The sequence below is a fragment of the Trichosurus vulpecula genome, chromosome 4 (assembly GCF_011100635.1).
Source record: "Trichosurus vulpecula isolate mTriVul1 chromosome 4, mTriVul1.pri, whole genome shotgun sequence".
Classification (NCBI taxonomy): Eukaryota; Metazoa; Chordata; class Mammalia; order Diprotodontia; family Phalangeridae; genus Trichosurus; species Trichosurus vulpecula.
The window spans coordinates 301,716,018-301,734,204 of NC_050576.1; the positions used below are offsets into that span (position 1 = coordinate 301,716,018).

An 18,187-nucleotide genomic window follows, 5' to 3' on the forward strand; every position below is an offset into this window, starting at 1 on the left:
CATTTTTAAGTACAATAAAACATTACTTAAAAATGTAAAAACCATTTTAGCTCAGGCCTGTACTGAAACAGCTGTGGATGACAGAAGCTGCTGACCCCTGCTTTAGAGTACTATATATAAGCCTGAATATAGACTGTGAATTTAAAAAAAGTAAACTTTTATAAAATGAGCAATCAAGGTCATAAATTAATGTCATTAGGAAGAAGCACTATCAATCCATGGTACTTTAGAAAGCAAGTTTAATAAACGTAATTTCTGCCTTTTATGAGTTTATACTCTAGTAGATGGAACTGATAAAGAATATTCTAGATTACCATCAGCAATCATGATTTCACCTTAAACACTACATAATTAGAAAAAATGCAAAAAGTTAAAACAAGCCAAACATAAAAGAATTGATATAAGCCAGAATGATTTAATTTCATGTGGCATATTATAACCATTTTATAGTGTAATCTCTTTTGCTTGTGTTCTTCAGTAGCACTTCAGGGAAAGATTGACGAGTGTTACATGAAATGATGTTTCTTTTGTTCCTTTGGCACATGACTAAAATAACCTTGTTGACTCTTGTATTAGCTTCTCTGAGGAGAGCATGTAAGCTGTCTTTTCACACAAGCTCTGAGCACATTCAGTTTATTGGTAAGGCTAGCAGTTACCAATAAAAGGGATCTTTAGCTTCTTAGCAATCCAAAAGAGCCCAAATGAGGGAAGACAGATCATTTTTATAGACAAAAGGAGGAGAATCCAAAAACAAAGACCGCATCATAGATGGGCAAAACAATATGTTTGGTTACAAAGTCAGAAACATCATAGATGTGGGGGACAATATGATTGGCAGGACAAGGTATGTGCGACTAGCAACCATCCCTCCTTCTGTCTTGCTGGTTGATTGTATCCACCTCTAAGATTAGGTAATGGTACATGGATAACAAATCAGACTTCCTTGAAGGACAACTAGTTGGGATAGAGATAACAGGTTTCTTTTAATTTAAGTGATTTATAGGGAATTGAACTTTTAACTTAATTCAGAGAGCGAGACTGAGCTTCGTAACTCAAAGACAGAGAAATATGACTTTAGCAGTTATACAAAATGTTAGTAGTTGGTACAGAATAGAATAAATTACAAAAATGGAGACAATATCAATTTGATTGTTTGAATAATATTTTATTTTTTCCTAATTGCATGTAAAAACAATTTTTAACATTCATTTAAAAAAATTTTGAAGTACACATTGTCTTCCTCCTTCTCTCACTTCCCTCCCCCCTCCCTGAGATAGAAAGCAATTTGATATAGGTTATACAAGTGTATCATGTAAAATTCCATATTAGTCATGTTATAAAAGAAAACACAGCCCAGAAAAAAAAAACAAACCCATGAAAAAAATAAAGTGGAAAATAGTATGCTTTGATCTGCGTTTGGCTTCCATTGGTTCTTTTTCTGGCAGTAAATAGCATTTTTCATTATGAGTCCTTGGAAGTCATCTCGGATCTTTGTATTGTTGATAATAGCTAAGTCATTCATAGTTGATCATCATACAGTATTGTCGTTACTGTGTACAACGTTCTTGTGGTTCTGCTCACTTCATTTTGTATCACTTCATGTAAGTCTTTCCAGATTTTTCTGAAATCATCCTACTTGTCATTTCTTAGAGCACAGTAGTATTCTTTACAATCATATACCACAACTTAACAATTTGGTTTTCTCACCTATGAGATCTCTTCCAAGCCTATGTCTGTAATCTTGGCAACTTTTTTATTTCTTGTGTTTATTTTTTGGTTTTTTTTTTTTCAAAGGGCAAAAACTGTTTATTGTATTTGTGGAGACAGTCTGGAGCAGTTTCAATTAAATGTTGAAATAAAAACATAATTAGGAGATAAAAGATCCTGAGGAAATGAGTGTGTAAAGAGCATTTGTTCAAGAAGTTTCTCTTTGAAAGGAGAGATCGTAAGATTGTGACCACATTGCCTCCTCCAGCTACATGAAGTTTAAGATAGAAGGGATCTGTGCATATTGAAGGAGCCTATGCATCTTCTAGTAGGGAAGGGGATAAGTTTAGAAGTCCTTAATAATGGAGGCAGGGCCTGGACTATTGATTCCATACATAGAAGGAACTTCAGGGAATTTACCTCTAACAACACAAGTTGGCATCTCCTTTGTAATTTATCTTCTTTTCCCTAGGGGTACTTTGAGGTTAAATGACTTGCATATGGTCCTATAGCCCCAGTATATGTCAGAGGTAAAACTTGAATCCGGGTCTTCCTGAGTTTGAGTCCAGCTCTTTATCCACTAAGCCACAGTGCCTCTGATTCTGGTTATTTGAGCTCTTTAGTTGTTTAGATCCAATACATAGATGTTCACTGTATGTAAGTGTAATATAGCTTATTTTTCTGGTTTAATTTATTGTAGTTCATCGAGTAGTTTTTGTTTATCTCTTTTGGATATTGATACTGTTTTTTTCTTTTCAGCTTATGAACTGGCAAAAACACCAGGGAAAAGTGTTTCACTGATTTCTAAGGAGAATGATGAAAAGATGGCGAGCACCTCACAAAGTAGCAAAAGTAAGTAGTTGAGCCTTAGAGTGAAAATATAGCTAGTGTCTTTCACCAGCTTTGAAGGAATTTTTTTCTCATTTATTTGGATGCTCTTTTATTAGTTTAATGATATAGAAGTTATTTTTTTCATTTTTCCTTTTGATCTAAGTAAAATTTTCACTTTATTTCTTTCCTCCCATTCTGAAATGAAAATCCACCTCTTTGCATGAGAATGCACACAGAGTCAAAATTCAGCAGTAGAAACAAAATCTAGGTACTAACTAAATTAACTAAATCTTTATGGATCAATCATGAAACAAATTTCGTTTCCTGTTGTCGCATTCTGAATTATCTCAGCTTTTCTTGGGGTCTGTAAAAGCTGTTCTCCCTACCAGTGGTAAAATTCAGGAAGAGCAAACTCTAGAATACTTTACAAATTGTTTTAAAGAACTGGAATTTTCATTTCTCAAATACTGATTTAACTAATGGGGACTTGTTTGTAGAGTTTTTTGTGCTGTATTTAAATCATGCATTCACGTTAGCCTAAACAAAATTTGGGGTCATCATTAAGGAACTGCTTTAGTTCTTCATTCTGTCATAGAAAAATTGGAAATAATGAATTAATATACTAGGAATAATTGTGGAATTAATAGTGAAAATTTGAGATGCAGTTAGAGAATTTAATATTCAGGTAGAGCCATATAATTTCTTAGGAATAATGACTTAACTCAGCACTTGAGTATTTAATGAAACCGAAGTAAACGTGCTGAAATGCGAAGTAACTAGTATAATATTCAGTAAAACTTAATTTTATGTTTATTTTGTAGAGCAGTCCACTTCAGACCAAGACCAGTTAAAGGTAAGCAGTGAAGTAAAGCATTATGAATTGATTAATTTTAAAATTGTGTTTCATAATAAGTTGCATAAACATAAAAATCCATTTCTCTTACTGATTAATGTTTTCTCAACGTAAATATTAAAGTTTACCTGACCAGTTTCTAGTTTCCATGTAAATTTTTGGTTTGTTTCTAGTATGTTGCAGCTAATTTCTTGAGGTTACTAATCTGTCCTTTTAAGATTTAAGTTTAAAGAACTGAGAATTAAGTATAAAGAAGAAAACAACTTTCCAGGCCTTCACAACAAGTAGACATTTATTTTTTCTGTTTCCTCGTAGCATAATCATGTGAAAGGACCATATCCTCATTTATTTCAAATTGTCTTTTTTGACTCGCTGTCCCCAACCCATAAATAAAAGCTCTCCCTTGTAACAAATTAAGTTTACTCAAGAAAGAAATTCACACCTTGTCTTGTCCAAGTGTGAAAAGATGTTCCTTCCTGTGTCTCTAGTTCCATTATCTCTGTGAAGAAATGGATAACTTTTCATCATCTGTCTTCTGAAGTCCTGATTTAACCCTCTAATTTTGCAGATGTGGAAACAGGCCCAGAGAGATTAAATGACTTGCCCAAAGTTACAAAGGTAGTAAGTAACAGGGGCTGCTCTTGCCGCTAAACGTTACACTTGTTTTCATTATATAGATATAAATATAAACTCAGCTTTTTATAAGGCCCGTTGCAAATCTTTGCAGAGGCAGATAAGATAAAAAACATCTCTATACTCCAGAATTTACATTTTCCTGGAGAAAAGTGGTGTTTAGGGATTAGTTTTATTGTTGTCTTTTCTTTGAATATATTATCATACATATAAAGACCTTTACTGGTCTTCCTAAAAAAAATGAAGTATAGCTTCTTGGATACTTGCTGTTTGAGATTCTTGTCATTATGCCTGCCATCCTGTAGCAGTTTGTACTAGTTATAACTGTTGTTTAACTTAATCTGATACTTAGTAGATCTTTCCTGAATATCTTGTAGAATTTTAATAGTTTCTTCAAATTTGCCTAACCTCTGTGTGTTTACCACCATAATTATGGAGACTGCTGTCTATCTGTGTTTAAAAACCTTATACTTTGTTTAAAGACTTCTTAAAATTTATATTTTGATTAGTGGTGATTGGTTGGTTTTTTTGTTCTCTCCTAACTTTTTAATAAAAAGCAGTTTTATCCTATTTTTATTTATCCTATCATTTGACTTAGATGTAGTTGATAAGGTTATAAAGTTATCAGCCAGTGTCAAATAGAAAGAGCTGTGTATTTGATATTCTAAAGAGAAAGAGAAATAGGTAGTTGTGGATTGGAGTTTTTATTGCTGGCAAGAGGACATACTATAAGGTCTCATTTCAATTTTACCTGGATTAAAGAAAAAAGATGCATTAACTCATAATAATCTGAATACTGAGGGGAATGCAGAGAAGGTGCTCTTAAGACAGAAAACAATTGTACAAGAGCATCAACCTTCAGCTGGAAAAGAAGTCACTGGAGAAAATGTTGAAGCCCACATTAAATTTTAACTTTGTGGGTGTTTCAACATAGAATCAAATTACATGAGAGACAGGAACAAGAGAAGAATTATATTTGCCTTAGCACAAATAGAGCCTTGGTTGTGACAGTAGATGGAATTAGTTTGGAACAGTTCTGTAAAGGGTCCAGTTTTTATTGCTTTTGGTCAGACAGTTACAGGACATAAGGAGCCATTGAGTAGGTGATTTTAAATTATAAATTAGGTCAAAGTAAATTTATTTTGCTCATCTGTAAAATGGGGATGATAACAATAGCACCTACCTCCCTGGGTTGTTGAAAGGATCAAATTAGATAATAATTGTAAATATTGCACAATTCCTGGCACATAAAAAGTAAGTGCTATATAAATGTTAGCTATTATTGTTGTTATTAAGTGAAATTTAGGTAAGAGGATAGTTAATATTTTGAGTTGTTGTTAAAAGAATTAGATCTATCATTCATTAGGTGTCTGCTACGTGCAGTGCACCACACTAGGCATTAGTAGAAATTTGAAGATAAATAAGACATATTTGGTAGCTTATATTATAGCCATTGACCAGGTAAGTGTTTGAGTTATCTGTGTATAATTGCATGATTAAGTGGAAATAATTTAGTTTTAATGTTATTATTCTAAAGTGGAAATTAGTTAATACCACAGTTCAATTCAACAAGTATTTGTTGAGTCCCTACCATGTGTTAGAGGCTAGGGAAAAGAAAAGTGAAAAACGAAACAGTTCCTTAACTCAAAGGAGCTTGCATCCTACTGGAGGAAAACAATATGGACACAAATAAGGATATACAAAATATCCCCCTCAAAGGTCCCTTCTCAAAAGTGTTTTGCTTCTGATCTCTCCCTCCCCCATTCCACCCTCCCTTCAACCTGCCCTCCCCCTTCTCTTATTCCCTTCCCCTCCTTCCCTATAAGGTAAGATAGATTGTGTATGTTATTCCCTCTTTGATCCAATTCTGATAAGAGTAAGCTTCAATTGTTACCTGCTACCCTCACCCCCCATTTTTTCCTCCACTGTGAAAGTTATTTCATGCCTCTTTTATGTGAGATAATTTACCCCATTTTACCTTTCCTTTTCCCCTTCTCCTAGTGCTTCTCTTTTTCTCACCCCCCTTTTTTAATGTCATTCCTTTCATAGTCAACTTATACCTGTGCCCTTTATATATACACTCTAACTGTCCTAATAATGAGAAAGTTCTTAGGAATTACAAGTATCATTTTCTCATGCAGGAATGTAAACAGTTTAACCTTATTGAATCCATTGCAATTTCTCTTTCCTGTTTACCTTTTTATGCTTCTCTTGAGTCTTGTATTTGAAAGTCAGATTTTCTCTTCAGCTCTGGTCTTTTCATCAGGAATGCTTGAAAGTCCTCTATTTTGTTAAATGTTCATCCTTTCCCTTGAAGAATCATATTCAGTTTTACTGGAAAGGTGATTCTGTGTTGTAATTCTAGCTCCTTTGCCTTCTGGAATATCATATTCCAAGCTCTCTGATCCTTTAATGTAGAAGCTGCTAAACCTTGTGTTATCCTGACTGTGGTTCCATGGTATTTGAATTGTTTCTTTTTGGCTGCTTGCGTTATTTTCTTCTTGACCTGGGAGCTCTGGAATTTGATTATAATATTCCTGTGAGTTTTCATTTTGGGATCTCTTTTAGAAGATTCTTTCAGTTTCAATTTTACTCTCTGGTTCTAGCATTTCAGGGCAGTTTTCCTTGATAATTTCTTGAAAGATGATGTTTTGGCTCTTTTTTCAATCACGGCTTTCTCAGGTAGTCAAATAATTCTTAAATTATCTTTCCTGGATCTATTTTATGGGTCAGTTGTTTTTCCATTGAGATAGTTCACATTTTCTTCTATTTTTCCATTCTTTTGATTTTATTTGATTGTTTCTTGATGCCTTATGCAGTCATTAGTGTCCACTGGGCTAATTCTAATTTTTAAGGAATGATTTTTTTTTTCAGTAAGCTTTTGGACCTCCTTTTCCATTTGGCCAATTCTACTTTCTTAAGTGAATTTTTGTACCTCCTTTTCCATTTGGCCACTTCTGTTTTTTTAAGGTGTTATTTTCTTCAGTATTTTTTTGTGCCCCTTACCAGGCTCTTGACTCTTTTTTCATTATTTCCTTGTATCACTCTCATTTCTTTCCCCAGTTTTTCCTCTACCTCTGTTACTTGATTTTTAAAATCCTTTTTGACCTCTTCCAGGGCCCAAGACCAATTCATATTTTTCTTTGAGACTTTGCATGTAGTTGTTTTGATTTTATTGTCATCTTCTGAGTTTGTGTTTTGATCTTTCCTGTCACCATAGTAACTTTCTATGGTCAGGTTCTTTTTTTATTGTGTGCTCATTTTCCCAGCCTATTTCTTGACTTTTAACTTCACAATAGCCAGCCTATCAGCACTGGGATTTTAAAAATAACATCTAGTCCTGAAGATTGATTTTAACTTTATGTTAAAGGTAGGCCTTGCTCCTGGGATGGAGGGGCCATTGTCCCAAGCCTCAGGTTTTTCATACTGCAGTTTTCAGAGCTAGTTCTGGGGATCCTTTAAGTTTTCAGTTCTTCCAAAATGGTGTGATCTAAGGAGAGGTGTGATCCCTGCTCTCCTGGCCTGTGCTTTGGTCTGTGAGCAACCATAAGCACTCTTTTTTGGCAACTGTAACCAGGGTCCTACTTCCTGCTATTGTTCTTCCTCACCCTGTGACTGTGACTTGGAACTGTATGGACAAGACAACAGAGTTCTGCTCTTAGTGCCTGGAAAGGGTCCCCTTTAATCTCCTTCTGACCAGTCATCCAACCCTCTTTATCATCTGTGGTCTGATAACTCTGGAAGCTGCCCTACCTCTGCAAATCAGTCACCCCCAAAGCCTGCTGCTGGCTTGCTGGGCTGATCTCTCAACCCAGTGAGACAGACCTTTCCTGCTAAACTTCTGAGTTATCTTGGACTGGAAAATTGTGTCACCCTGTCCTTTTGTTGGTTCTGCTGCTCCAGAATTTGTTTTGAGACATTATTTTAAAATTGTTTGGAGGGGAATTTGGTTCAGGCAAGTTCCTGCCTTTACTCCACCATCTTGGCTCCTTCATAGCTAAAATTATGAAGCACTTTTGGGAAGTTGGGGGGAAACAGTTGGGGAGATCTGAAAAAAAGTGCCTTGTAGAAAGAAGCAATTAAGCAGTGCATTGAAGGAGGCTAGAGATTCTCTGAGGTAGCTATGAGGAGGGGGGGGGGGGGTATTCTAAACATGGTAGAAAGCTTTAAAAAGGTCTTAAATTGCCAAAGTTTGTATTTTATTCTAGAGGTACTAGGGACCCCCTGAAGCTTTTTAGCAGAGGAAACCTGTGTTTTAGGAATATCATTTTTGAAGCTAATCTTCCTTCCCACCAAGGAAGTGGTTCCAGGAATATAATAGAGCTTAAAAGTTAATTCAGGAGTTTCTCTAGCTCAGGAGAGTTGCTGATGGAGGAGACCAGCAGTATGAGCTTTCAGTGAGGCTAGTGAGTGTGGCTTAGAAGCAGATGTTTGCTTTGTCCAAACTCTAGGAAAATGAAAATTTCCAGGTAGATTTTTTTATACCCCCTGGAAAAATATATGTGTTTATAGTAGTCAGCCTATCAGTGTTGCGATTTTGAAAATAATATCTAGTCCTGAAGATTGATACCTACTTAAAAAAATTACTTCTGGGTACATAAAGAATTCAGCAAGAGTATTAGATGGCATTTACATGAGTCTTATTAATTTGGAAAATAATCTTTTTTTCATCCAATAAGAATAATCCTTATATTGATAATTTTGCAAATATTTAACTTAATACAATGGAACCAACAACAGATCCACAGGGCTTATGTTGAAAAATGAGAGGATAGGTAAATAGAGAGGAGAGAGAGGTGATTGGCTCAGAGTATAGTTGGAAGCATTTTTTTTTACTTTGTTAATTAATTTGTTTTGCTTTGATGATACATATTTATAATAGGTTTTGTTTTTCTTTCTCGGTGGGAAGGAGAGAATTAAGGACTGAAAATAAAACAAAATCGAATTTTAAAAAATAGTTCAACCTGTTGGAAATTGCTAAATTGTTTCCTTGAAAAATTTTTTTTAATATTAGCACTTAAAGATGTTCCTTTTTACAATATTTAATAAAGTTGGGGTGCTGGTCGTTTTCAGGTCAGTGTGAATAAAACCACTATACTTTCACCATGAAGAAGAGAAATTTTGCAAGAGTTACTTGAAGGAGAAGAAAAATAATATGCTATATGACTTTTTGTTGTTATTTGGTTGTTTCCATCAACCCTATTTGGGATCTTCCTGGCAAGGATACTGGAGTAGTTTGTCATTTCTTTCTCCAGCTCATTTTATAGATGAGGAATGGAGGCACAAAGGGTTAGATGACTTGCCCAGGGTCACATAGCTCGTAAGTGTCTGAGGCCAGAATTGAACCCAGGAGGATAAGTCTTCCAGACTTGAGGTCCAGTACTCTATCCACTGGGCCACCTAGCTGCCATATAGCCTTTTAGTTATGGTTATTAAGATCGAGGTTGAATAGTATTAAGAGAAAGCCTTGCTTCCCCTTTGTGGTCATTATATATCACTCCTGCCAAAGAACTGTAAACCTCACCTTGTTCTTCTGTAGTGAAGCTGCTGAAGTAGAAACAAGGGGTGTCTTTTGTTGTTGGCACCAGTGATTATGCAGTGTTACTTCTGCTGAGTAAGTCGTGGCTGCTGCCATGATTCCTGCAGATACATGTGAAGTCTGGTCATTCTTAAGTCACAAACAATTGTGAAGGGAAGTACTGAAGAGTGAATGTGATTTAATCCATCTCTGACTTTATCCTAGGGAAATGACTGAGGCACAGAGAGTAAATGACATAGATTTGGAGCTAAAAGGAACTTCAGCTCATGTATTTTGAGCCCTTTACTTTGTACTTAAGGTAACAGAAGTAGAGATAGGAAATGGCCTAAGTGGACATTACCCAGCTGGTAATTAGCAGGCTTGGTTCAAGCTTAGTTCTCTTTAGGTAGATTCAGTTCCCTTTCCAGTATGTCATGCCTCCACCTTAGAGAGTCAGGTAGGAGTTGAATCAAGGTCTTCCTGATTCCAAGTCTAGCACTCTATCCACTCATTACATGATGTTGCTTTTTTGCCTTCTAAAAAAATAACATTTTAAAGTAGATGCTGATTTTGGATTTTCCCCAATATTCTGACTTATTCAGTCAGTGTTTGGCACAAAACAGAGAAAACTTCCTTCAAAAAAAGTATTCAGTAGTAATTACTTGGATCTTATTAATTGCCTTTTTAAATGTTAGAAAGGCAGAATTCTGTTTTCACCCAATACTCATTGCCCCAGGGTTGTTAATCTTTGTGAACAGTTTAGTCAGGGCTGAAGCCTACAAGTCAGAGAACCATTTAAATAGCATTGAGGGCCCCCTCTCTTCCCTTGGTGACTTCCTTGGCTGTGGAAGAAGATATAAACTGCATCTCTCCATGGAACAGTTGGAGGCCATTGTGGTGAGTTGGTTATATAAAATATTTGGCTACATACTCAACAGAAAGTATTATTTTAGCATGTTTGCCAACTCAGAAAACCAGTAGGTGGATTGTTCCACTGCTGAACCTAGAGTCAGAAAGGCCCGGATTCAAAAATGGCCTCAGACATTTACTAGCTGTGTGTTTCTGGGTGAGACACTTAACTTTTGCCTACATATTTTCCTTCTCTGTAAAATGTAGAGGATAACACCTATCTTCCAGCATTGTTGTGAGATAAAATGAGATATTTATAAAATGCTTTTGCAAACCTTAAAGCATTGTTTAAACACTGGTTATTATTGTTATCTCTATAGTGGTATTATACTAAGGATCTAGTTTGGTATGGTTCAGATATTCGATCCCAGAATTTCTTTAAGTATAAGCTAATTCCAGTTCTTTCCAATCCTGTTTGGTAAACTTTTTTGGTACCTCCTTTTCCCTAATGCCTTATAAGATGACTGCAGAGACAATAGAAGTATTGTAACAGAGTAACCACATATATACATATTTTCCCCTTTCATCCTTCATTTTGAGGTTGTTGGGTAGTTATTTGGTTCTTCCTAACTGGACCATATTTTTCATTGGAACATCCTTTAAGAGGTAATAAAGTTTGTATGATTATAAAGAAATAGTGGTGGTTTAAGGTGCTGAGTAAGAGTTTCATACGTTTTAAAACCATCTCTGTCATTGGCCAAAGCTTATTTTTTAAAATTAAATTTTGTTTTGTTTTCTTCTGTTTTCCGTGTCTCTCCTTCCCCGCCCCCCCCCCCCCCCATTGTTGCCCAGTTTTTTTCAGCAAGAAAAACAAAACCTCTGTTACAAACACTCATAGTCAGGCAAAATAAAATTTCTCATTGGCCATATCTAAGGAAAACAACATGCCTCAAACCTGAGTCCACTACCTCTGTCTGGAGATGTGCAGGATGTTTCCTCTTGGAGTCCTTAGGAATTGTGGTTGGTCATTGTGTTGATCAGAGAACCTAAGTTTTCTTTCTTAATTTATTTTTCAAATTTTGTTTCAATTAGGCAAGATCTTCCCTTTCACCTTTCTACCCTAATACCCCATTCATGTTTGCTTTTTTTTTTCTTGAAGGGGGAAGGCAGGGCAATCGGGGTTAAGTGACTTGCCCAAGGTCACACAGCTAGGCAGTGTGTCAAGTGTCTGAGGCCGCATTTGAACTCAAGTCCTCCTGACTCTAAGGCTAGTGCTCTACTCACTGCGCCACCTAGCTATCCCCATGTTTACCTTTTTATGTTTCTTTTCACTCCTGCGTTTATACTTTAAAGTTTCTCTGCATCTCTGGTTTTTTCGTCAGGAATGCTTGGAAGTTCTCTATTTCATTAAAGGTCCATTTTTCCTCCTGTAGGATTATATTCTGTTTTGCTGGTGAGTTACTGGCTGTAAAGCTCATATTTTTTGTGTTCTGGACTGTCATATTCCAAGTTCTCCATTCCTTTATAGTGGTGGTTGCTAAATCAGTATGTGATCCATACTGTCACATTGGTACTTGAATTCTTTCTTTCTGGATGCTTCCCAGTATTTTTCCTTTGTCTGGGAAGCTCTGGATTTTGGCTCTGATGTTCCTGGGAGTTCTAAGATTTTTTTGAAATAAGATTCCTAGGCTTGCTTTTTGGTCATGGTGTTTAGATAGTCTAGTGATTCTTAATTTCTTTCTCCTTGATCTGTTTTCAGTCATTTATGCTATCAGATAGCTTACATTTTCTTGTATTTTTTCAGCCTTTTGACTTTGACTTTTGCCTCATGAAATCATTGACTTCTATTTGAATTTTCAGGGAGTTTGTTCCTTGGGTAAGTTTTTATACCTCTTGTGCCAAGCTGTTAATTAGTTCCCTTTCCAATTCTGTCTTTCATAGCTCTCATTTCTTTTCCAAATTTTCCCTCAAGAACTCTCATTTCATTTTGAAATATTTTATAAAAAAATTAACTCTTTATCTCTTCTAGAAATTCTAGTTTAGTTTGGGCATAAGCTGTGCTTTTCTGAGGTGTTGCTTGTAAACATTTCAGTCATTCTCTTCAGCATTTGTATCTTGAGAGTCCCTGTTACCATAATAACTCATGGTGGTGTTCTTTTTTTGTTTGCCCATTCTTCCAGACTATTTTGATCTTGATTTGGGCCTGGGCTCTGTGCATTTCTGGAGGGGAGGTCCAAGATAGTCATTTTGCTGCTTTCCTCAGATGGGTCTGAGCAAGAATAGATTCCTGATGGATTCCATCCCTGTCAGCCAAATGGAAAACTGTTGACTCAGAGTGGTAGAATTGTAGGATTCCCTTTAGTCTGGGATTCTGGCCCTGATTTATGCCTCTGTAGGCTTGTCTAGACGTTGGAAGTGAGACCTCACTTTGGACATGAGATGCTGTAGATGCTGCTGCTGTTGGCTCTTGAACTTCTTCTTTTCTCCTTAACACAGCTTAGGGCTTCCCTCTCTGGGAAAGCTGCTCCTCTGTGCAAGTTTCTTTCTCAGTCTGCCCTGAATTTGTGATCTGAGCCTGGGTAGTGAACGATAAAGCAGCTAATTGGCACCTCTCCCTGGTGCAGAGCTCTGGTATGGGTCTGGGTATTACCCATTATGGGCCTGGGATCTCTTCCTGGGTGCGCAGCATTCTCCTGAATCAGCTTGGTGTCCACCGAACTTCCTGTCTGTCTCTCTTTGCCAAACTGGGCAAATGACTTGTGTCTTTTTCTGTATTTCCCCATCAGGATTCAATTTGGTGCATTTTCTAGATCTGTCTGGAGGAGCTTATGGAGAGGAATACATAGCAGTGTTTCTCACTCAGCCATCTTGGCTTCACCTGGCTATAGCTTATTGGTGGAGTGAATGAAGATGTTGTGGCTAAAATTTTGGCAAAAGAAAATGTAGCTGAATATGACCAAATTTTTTTTTAAATTAAAATGAAAATTTTCATTAGGCAAAAAGTAATTAGAAATATAAAAGCATTAAGACTGAAAAAGCTATATGCTAAAATAACTAAAGGGCAGGTAGAGCATGGAAAAATAAAATTCTAATGCTATGAAATAATTTAGAACAAAAGATATTAAAGCTATCAATAGAATTAACATGATTATATGTCAGCAACCGAGTAAATATATAATGAAGTAATGAACACAAAAAGACACAGACATGGGGCTAGGCAAGTCGCATAGACTGGCTGTAGACTAATTTTAGTGGAGTTACTGACAGTATTTTATACAGGTTAATTGCTGAGTCATTCTAACTTCTCAGAAAAGTACAATGAAGTAATGGTTAACATATTTTTTATCTTCTTGTTCTTGGGAACGAGATGCTAGTCTCGTACCGGCTAACTAAATTGAAACATTTCTGTTCTTTGCCATGTGTGTAGCAGCTGCGAAGGCGGGTATTCTTTGCCACATCTTATCCTAAAATAGCCTTTGCCTTGCATAGACCTATCCTCAAGTGACCCTGCCTTGCAGAGGTCTAAGAGGCCTAAACAGGATATCGCTGGCTCTCTACAATTAAATATTTTAAAGTCATTATTTTAAAGATCTCTGATTTTTGTAGTTGTGAAAAATTCCTAGATCATGGCCTTCTGTAACTTCATAGATAAGTCTTAGTAATCTGAAATAGGTTAATAAGTAACAAAGATTTGAATCTTGTGGCAGTACTTTCTCTACCATACTATCTCAAGCTTTAAAGTACTAAAATAGCACCATATATTACTGAGAACATTTATTTTAGTTTTGCTGATAATTACTAAGAATTTTAAAACAAGAATAAGAAAATAAAATCCTAATTTGAATTAGTTATTAATTAGTTAATGTAGAGTCAATCATAAGCCCTGGATCAAATCTCAGAACTGCAAAGGTTAATGCAAACTGCCAATATCATTGAGTACTAGTAAAGCTGATTTGGATCTCAGCTTTCGTGGCCAGCGGTTGGGTCTTTAAGAAGTACAACTTTTAAAGATGTTTGTTTGGTCGAAGGTTTATGCCAGAGGCTTCTGTCATGGAAAATTTTTGGATAGAGTTAGCAAACTTCCTTTGTGGCTCCCCTTTCCTCCAGCCCTCAAGTCCCAATTAACTTGCATTTCATCTTATTAAAACATACTTTTCTAATGCTTTTTACTGTATTATTTAAGCATTACTGTAGTCTATCCTGATTGGAACCTTAAGGGTATTGGGGTTTTTTTTTGGCATTTTCTCTCTTCCTTTCCCTTCTTTCTTCCCTGTTATATTTAATGTCATCTTCAATCAGTCGCATCCAATTTTCTTGGATCCTGTATCTTATTCTTAAAGCAGTTATGATTTTTTTCCTTTCTGGGATGACGTGCTATTTCCTTACTGTAAAAGGCTACATATATGTGAGTTGTTTTTACTATTCCGCTTTTTTATTCAGGGAGAAAATAACTTTCTCATAGTTTTACAATCAAGATTTTGCTTGTTTTTGGACTGTGTGACAAATACCTTTTTTTTTTTTTTTTTACTATCCTAATATTACAGAGTGATGAGAAAAGTGAATTTCTATCAACACCTTACAGACTAAGGAAAAGACTGACAGGTATGTGCTTTGTATAAGTTTCCACTAAAAAGAATAGCATTGGTATGTTACAGCTCAAGTACCATTTCCTCTAGAAATATTGCATCAGCTACCTTCTTTCCTCTTATTTCTCTTACGTATTGTTTCTTCTTCTCTACTCTTCCCTCACCCCACTTTTCAGCTTCCTTTTTGTGTGTTTTCTTCCCCCATTAGATTACAAGCTCTTTGAAAATAGGGACTGTCTTTCTTTCTTTTCTTTTTCTTATTTAACCCCCAGTGCTTGACATAATGCCTGGTACATAATAGCTGCTTAATAAATGTTTGTTGACTGACTATGCTTTGTTTTGTCCTTATCACGTGCTACCTTGTATTATCATTTATCTTTTTGCTTATATTTCCTGTTTCCCCGAATAGAAGACAAGCTTCTTGAGAATAGAAATCATCTGACACAATTTTTGTATCCCCAGAATATAGCATGGCAACCTCAGTATAGGATAGTTCTTTGCACATAAGCATCCATGAGTTTGTTAATGAAGATCTAGTAAATTATAGTGGCTTTTTAGTCTGTTCATTTTGACAACAATATAGGTGATGGTATTACTAAATTGCTTATTAAACACTTATGTGTTGCACTGAATACTGTTTGTTGGTCAATAAAGATTTATTGAGTGCTTACTATTTTTTAGGCACAGTGTTAAGAAAGGCAAAAGATAGTTCTTGCCCTTGAGAAACTCACATGGGGACACAACACATAAAAGGAAGGTAAAAAGAGGAGAGGAAGGAGTAGGGCAAGAAGAGCACCCTGTGCAGCCAAGTAGAAAAGGAAGAGATGGCTGGCCTGGGCACCCTCCTCCCATGGAGGAGTGGAGGAACTCTGCTCTCTTCCCTCCCCTCTTGCAATCATAAGGGCTCCAGGAGCAGGAGTTACTGAAGATCTGTGTTACAGGGTTGATGTGGCCTTGTGGGGTGATGAGGTTCCTGGGGTATACTAAAGTTCAGAGGAGTACAGCTAGGTGGGAAATGAAACAAAGTGAATAGACATCATTTCTGTCCTCTGGAAAACATTTTATCAATCAGTCAATCAGTACACATTTATTAAGTACCTACTGTATGTGCCAAGCTCTGGAATACAGGAAGAGGCAAAAGAACAGTACTTACCCTCAAGGAGCTTGCAATCTATTGAGGGGGACAGTATGCAAACAAATAGGAAATAATTAACACAGTTGGAAAGCACTGGGATTAAGGGGGTGGGGAAGGCTTGCTGGAGGAGATGGGATTTTAGTTGGGACTTAATGGAAGTCAAGGAGATCAGTAGTTGGAATGGAGGAGGGAGAGTGTGCTAGGCATGGGGGACTGCCAGAGAAAATGCTCAGAGCTGAGGGATGCAGGAGGCCATTGTCACTGGATTGAAAAGTACGTGTCTGAGAGTAAGGTGTAAGAATACTGGAAAGGTAGGATGGGGCCTTGTTACAAAGGGCTTTGAATGCCAAACAGAACAGTTTGTATTTGTTCTTGGAGGTAATAGAGAATCACCAGAGTCTATTAAGTAGAAGGGTTACACGGTCTGACCTGCACTTTCAGAAAATTACTTTATTGGCTGAGTGGTTTGGGAATTGGAGTGGGGAAAGACTTGAGGCAGGCAGACCCACCAGTGGCTATTGTGATAATTAGTATGTGTAGTGATGAGAGCCTGTACCAGTGGAGTGGCAATGTCAGGAGAGAAAGGGGCATATTTGAGAGATGTTGCAGAGGTGAAGTGGATAGGCCTTGGCAACAGCTTGCATGTGAGGGAGAGAGGTCCAGGATGGTTCCTAGGTTGTGAGCCTGAGGGACGAGAAGGATGGTGTTGCCCATAATAATTAGTGAGGGAGGTTTTAGAGGGAAAGAGAATGAAAACTGTTTTGGACAATTATGACCTTAAGATGCATCTGAAATGTTTTCTCTGAAACTATGTATGTTGTGTGACTAAAAACTATAAATAGTAGAATGTTTGGAGGCTTTAATCTCCTGCTAGACCTTAGATTTCAAGGTTTTGTGCTATAGTAGTCTTGTTTTGAGCTGTGGAATTTAGTAGGATTATGAGTATTATCCTAAATATTATAAAAAGATAGTCCTGAATGATTCTATATTCTTATCCCATAAAAAAATTTAGATGCATTACTTTTATTTATGGCCAAAATATTCTACATCTCTTTCTTCCTTATCCAACTGTGTCTTAAAGTCAGGGAAAGGGAATGCAGAGGTCCATCCTCTTCACCTTCAAGTGTATCTTGCTCTTTCTCCCTCTCATAGAGTAAAGATGGGCAATGTTTTGAAGGATATCCATTGAACATAACATATTAATTGGGAGATAATACTTTTTGAAAAATGAAGACTTGTCCCCTGTCGTCTACTGGATAGTAAATATATTTATTTCTAAGGAATCACCACAAATTTATTTTTTAAAGAAGCTTCTTGGGTACTTGACTTTAAACCACAGGAAAACCAAAGATACATTTGCAACTATTTACACTCAAATTTTATCACATCAGCGAAATAACTGGCCCTTGATTTTTGGCTGTTGCTACTTAAAATTTGTTTTAACATACAGTATATCCTTAACAGGCTTTTTTGTATATCTCTGTTATTTGTTTACTCTTCTCCATAATTAGTGTTATTTAGTCAACAAGTATTATTAAGCACCTGCTATGAGCTACACGTTTTCCTAGGCTCTGGACATACAAAGGAAAAAAAAAATGAAACAATCCTATCCTTGAGGTCATAACATTCTATCTGGGGAGACAATATAAATACATACAAATAAACAGGAGGTTATGTGGGGAGTACAGGGGAAGGCATTAACAATTGAGAGGGCCTAGAAGAATCAAAGAAGGCTTCCTGTAGAATATCTGAGCTGAGCTTTCAAGGAAATTAGGGATTCTGAGAGATTGAGGTGATGGGGTGCATTGCAGGCCTAGGGAAATAAGAGTGCCATGTGATGAGCAGTAAGGTTAGTTTGCCTCAAACAGAGAGTGTGAAGAGAAGTAGTATATAATAAGGCTGGAAAGATTTGTTGGAGCCAGGTTATGAAGGGCTTTAAATGCCAAAATGAGGGGTTTATACCTGATGTTTATTAGAGGCAGTGTGGAGCCATGGGAGTTTATTGAGCATGGGAGTGAAATGGTTAGGTTTGTGCTTTTGAAAAATGAGAGCATTAATTAAAGGCCTGCTATACG

The 18,187-nt window shown here is 36.5% G+C and overlaps 1 protein-coding gene across 1 annotated transcript in view; it reads left to right on the forward strand.

Annotated features, from left to right (window-relative positions):
* ORC2 (origin recognition complex subunit 2) overlaps positions 1–18,187 on the forward strand; it is a 52,955-nt gene that overhangs the window by 5,650 nt on the left and 29,118 nt on the right. The window contains exons 5-7 of the mRNA XM_036758220.1: positions 2,467–2,559; positions 3,360–3,391; positions 14,936–14,993. Of these exons, the coding sequence (XP_036614115.1) occupies positions 2,467–2,559; positions 3,360–3,391; positions 14,936–14,993 (183 nt within the window). The remainder of the gene's footprint in view (positions 1–2,466; positions 2,560–3,359; positions 3,392–14,935; positions 14,994–18,187) is intronic.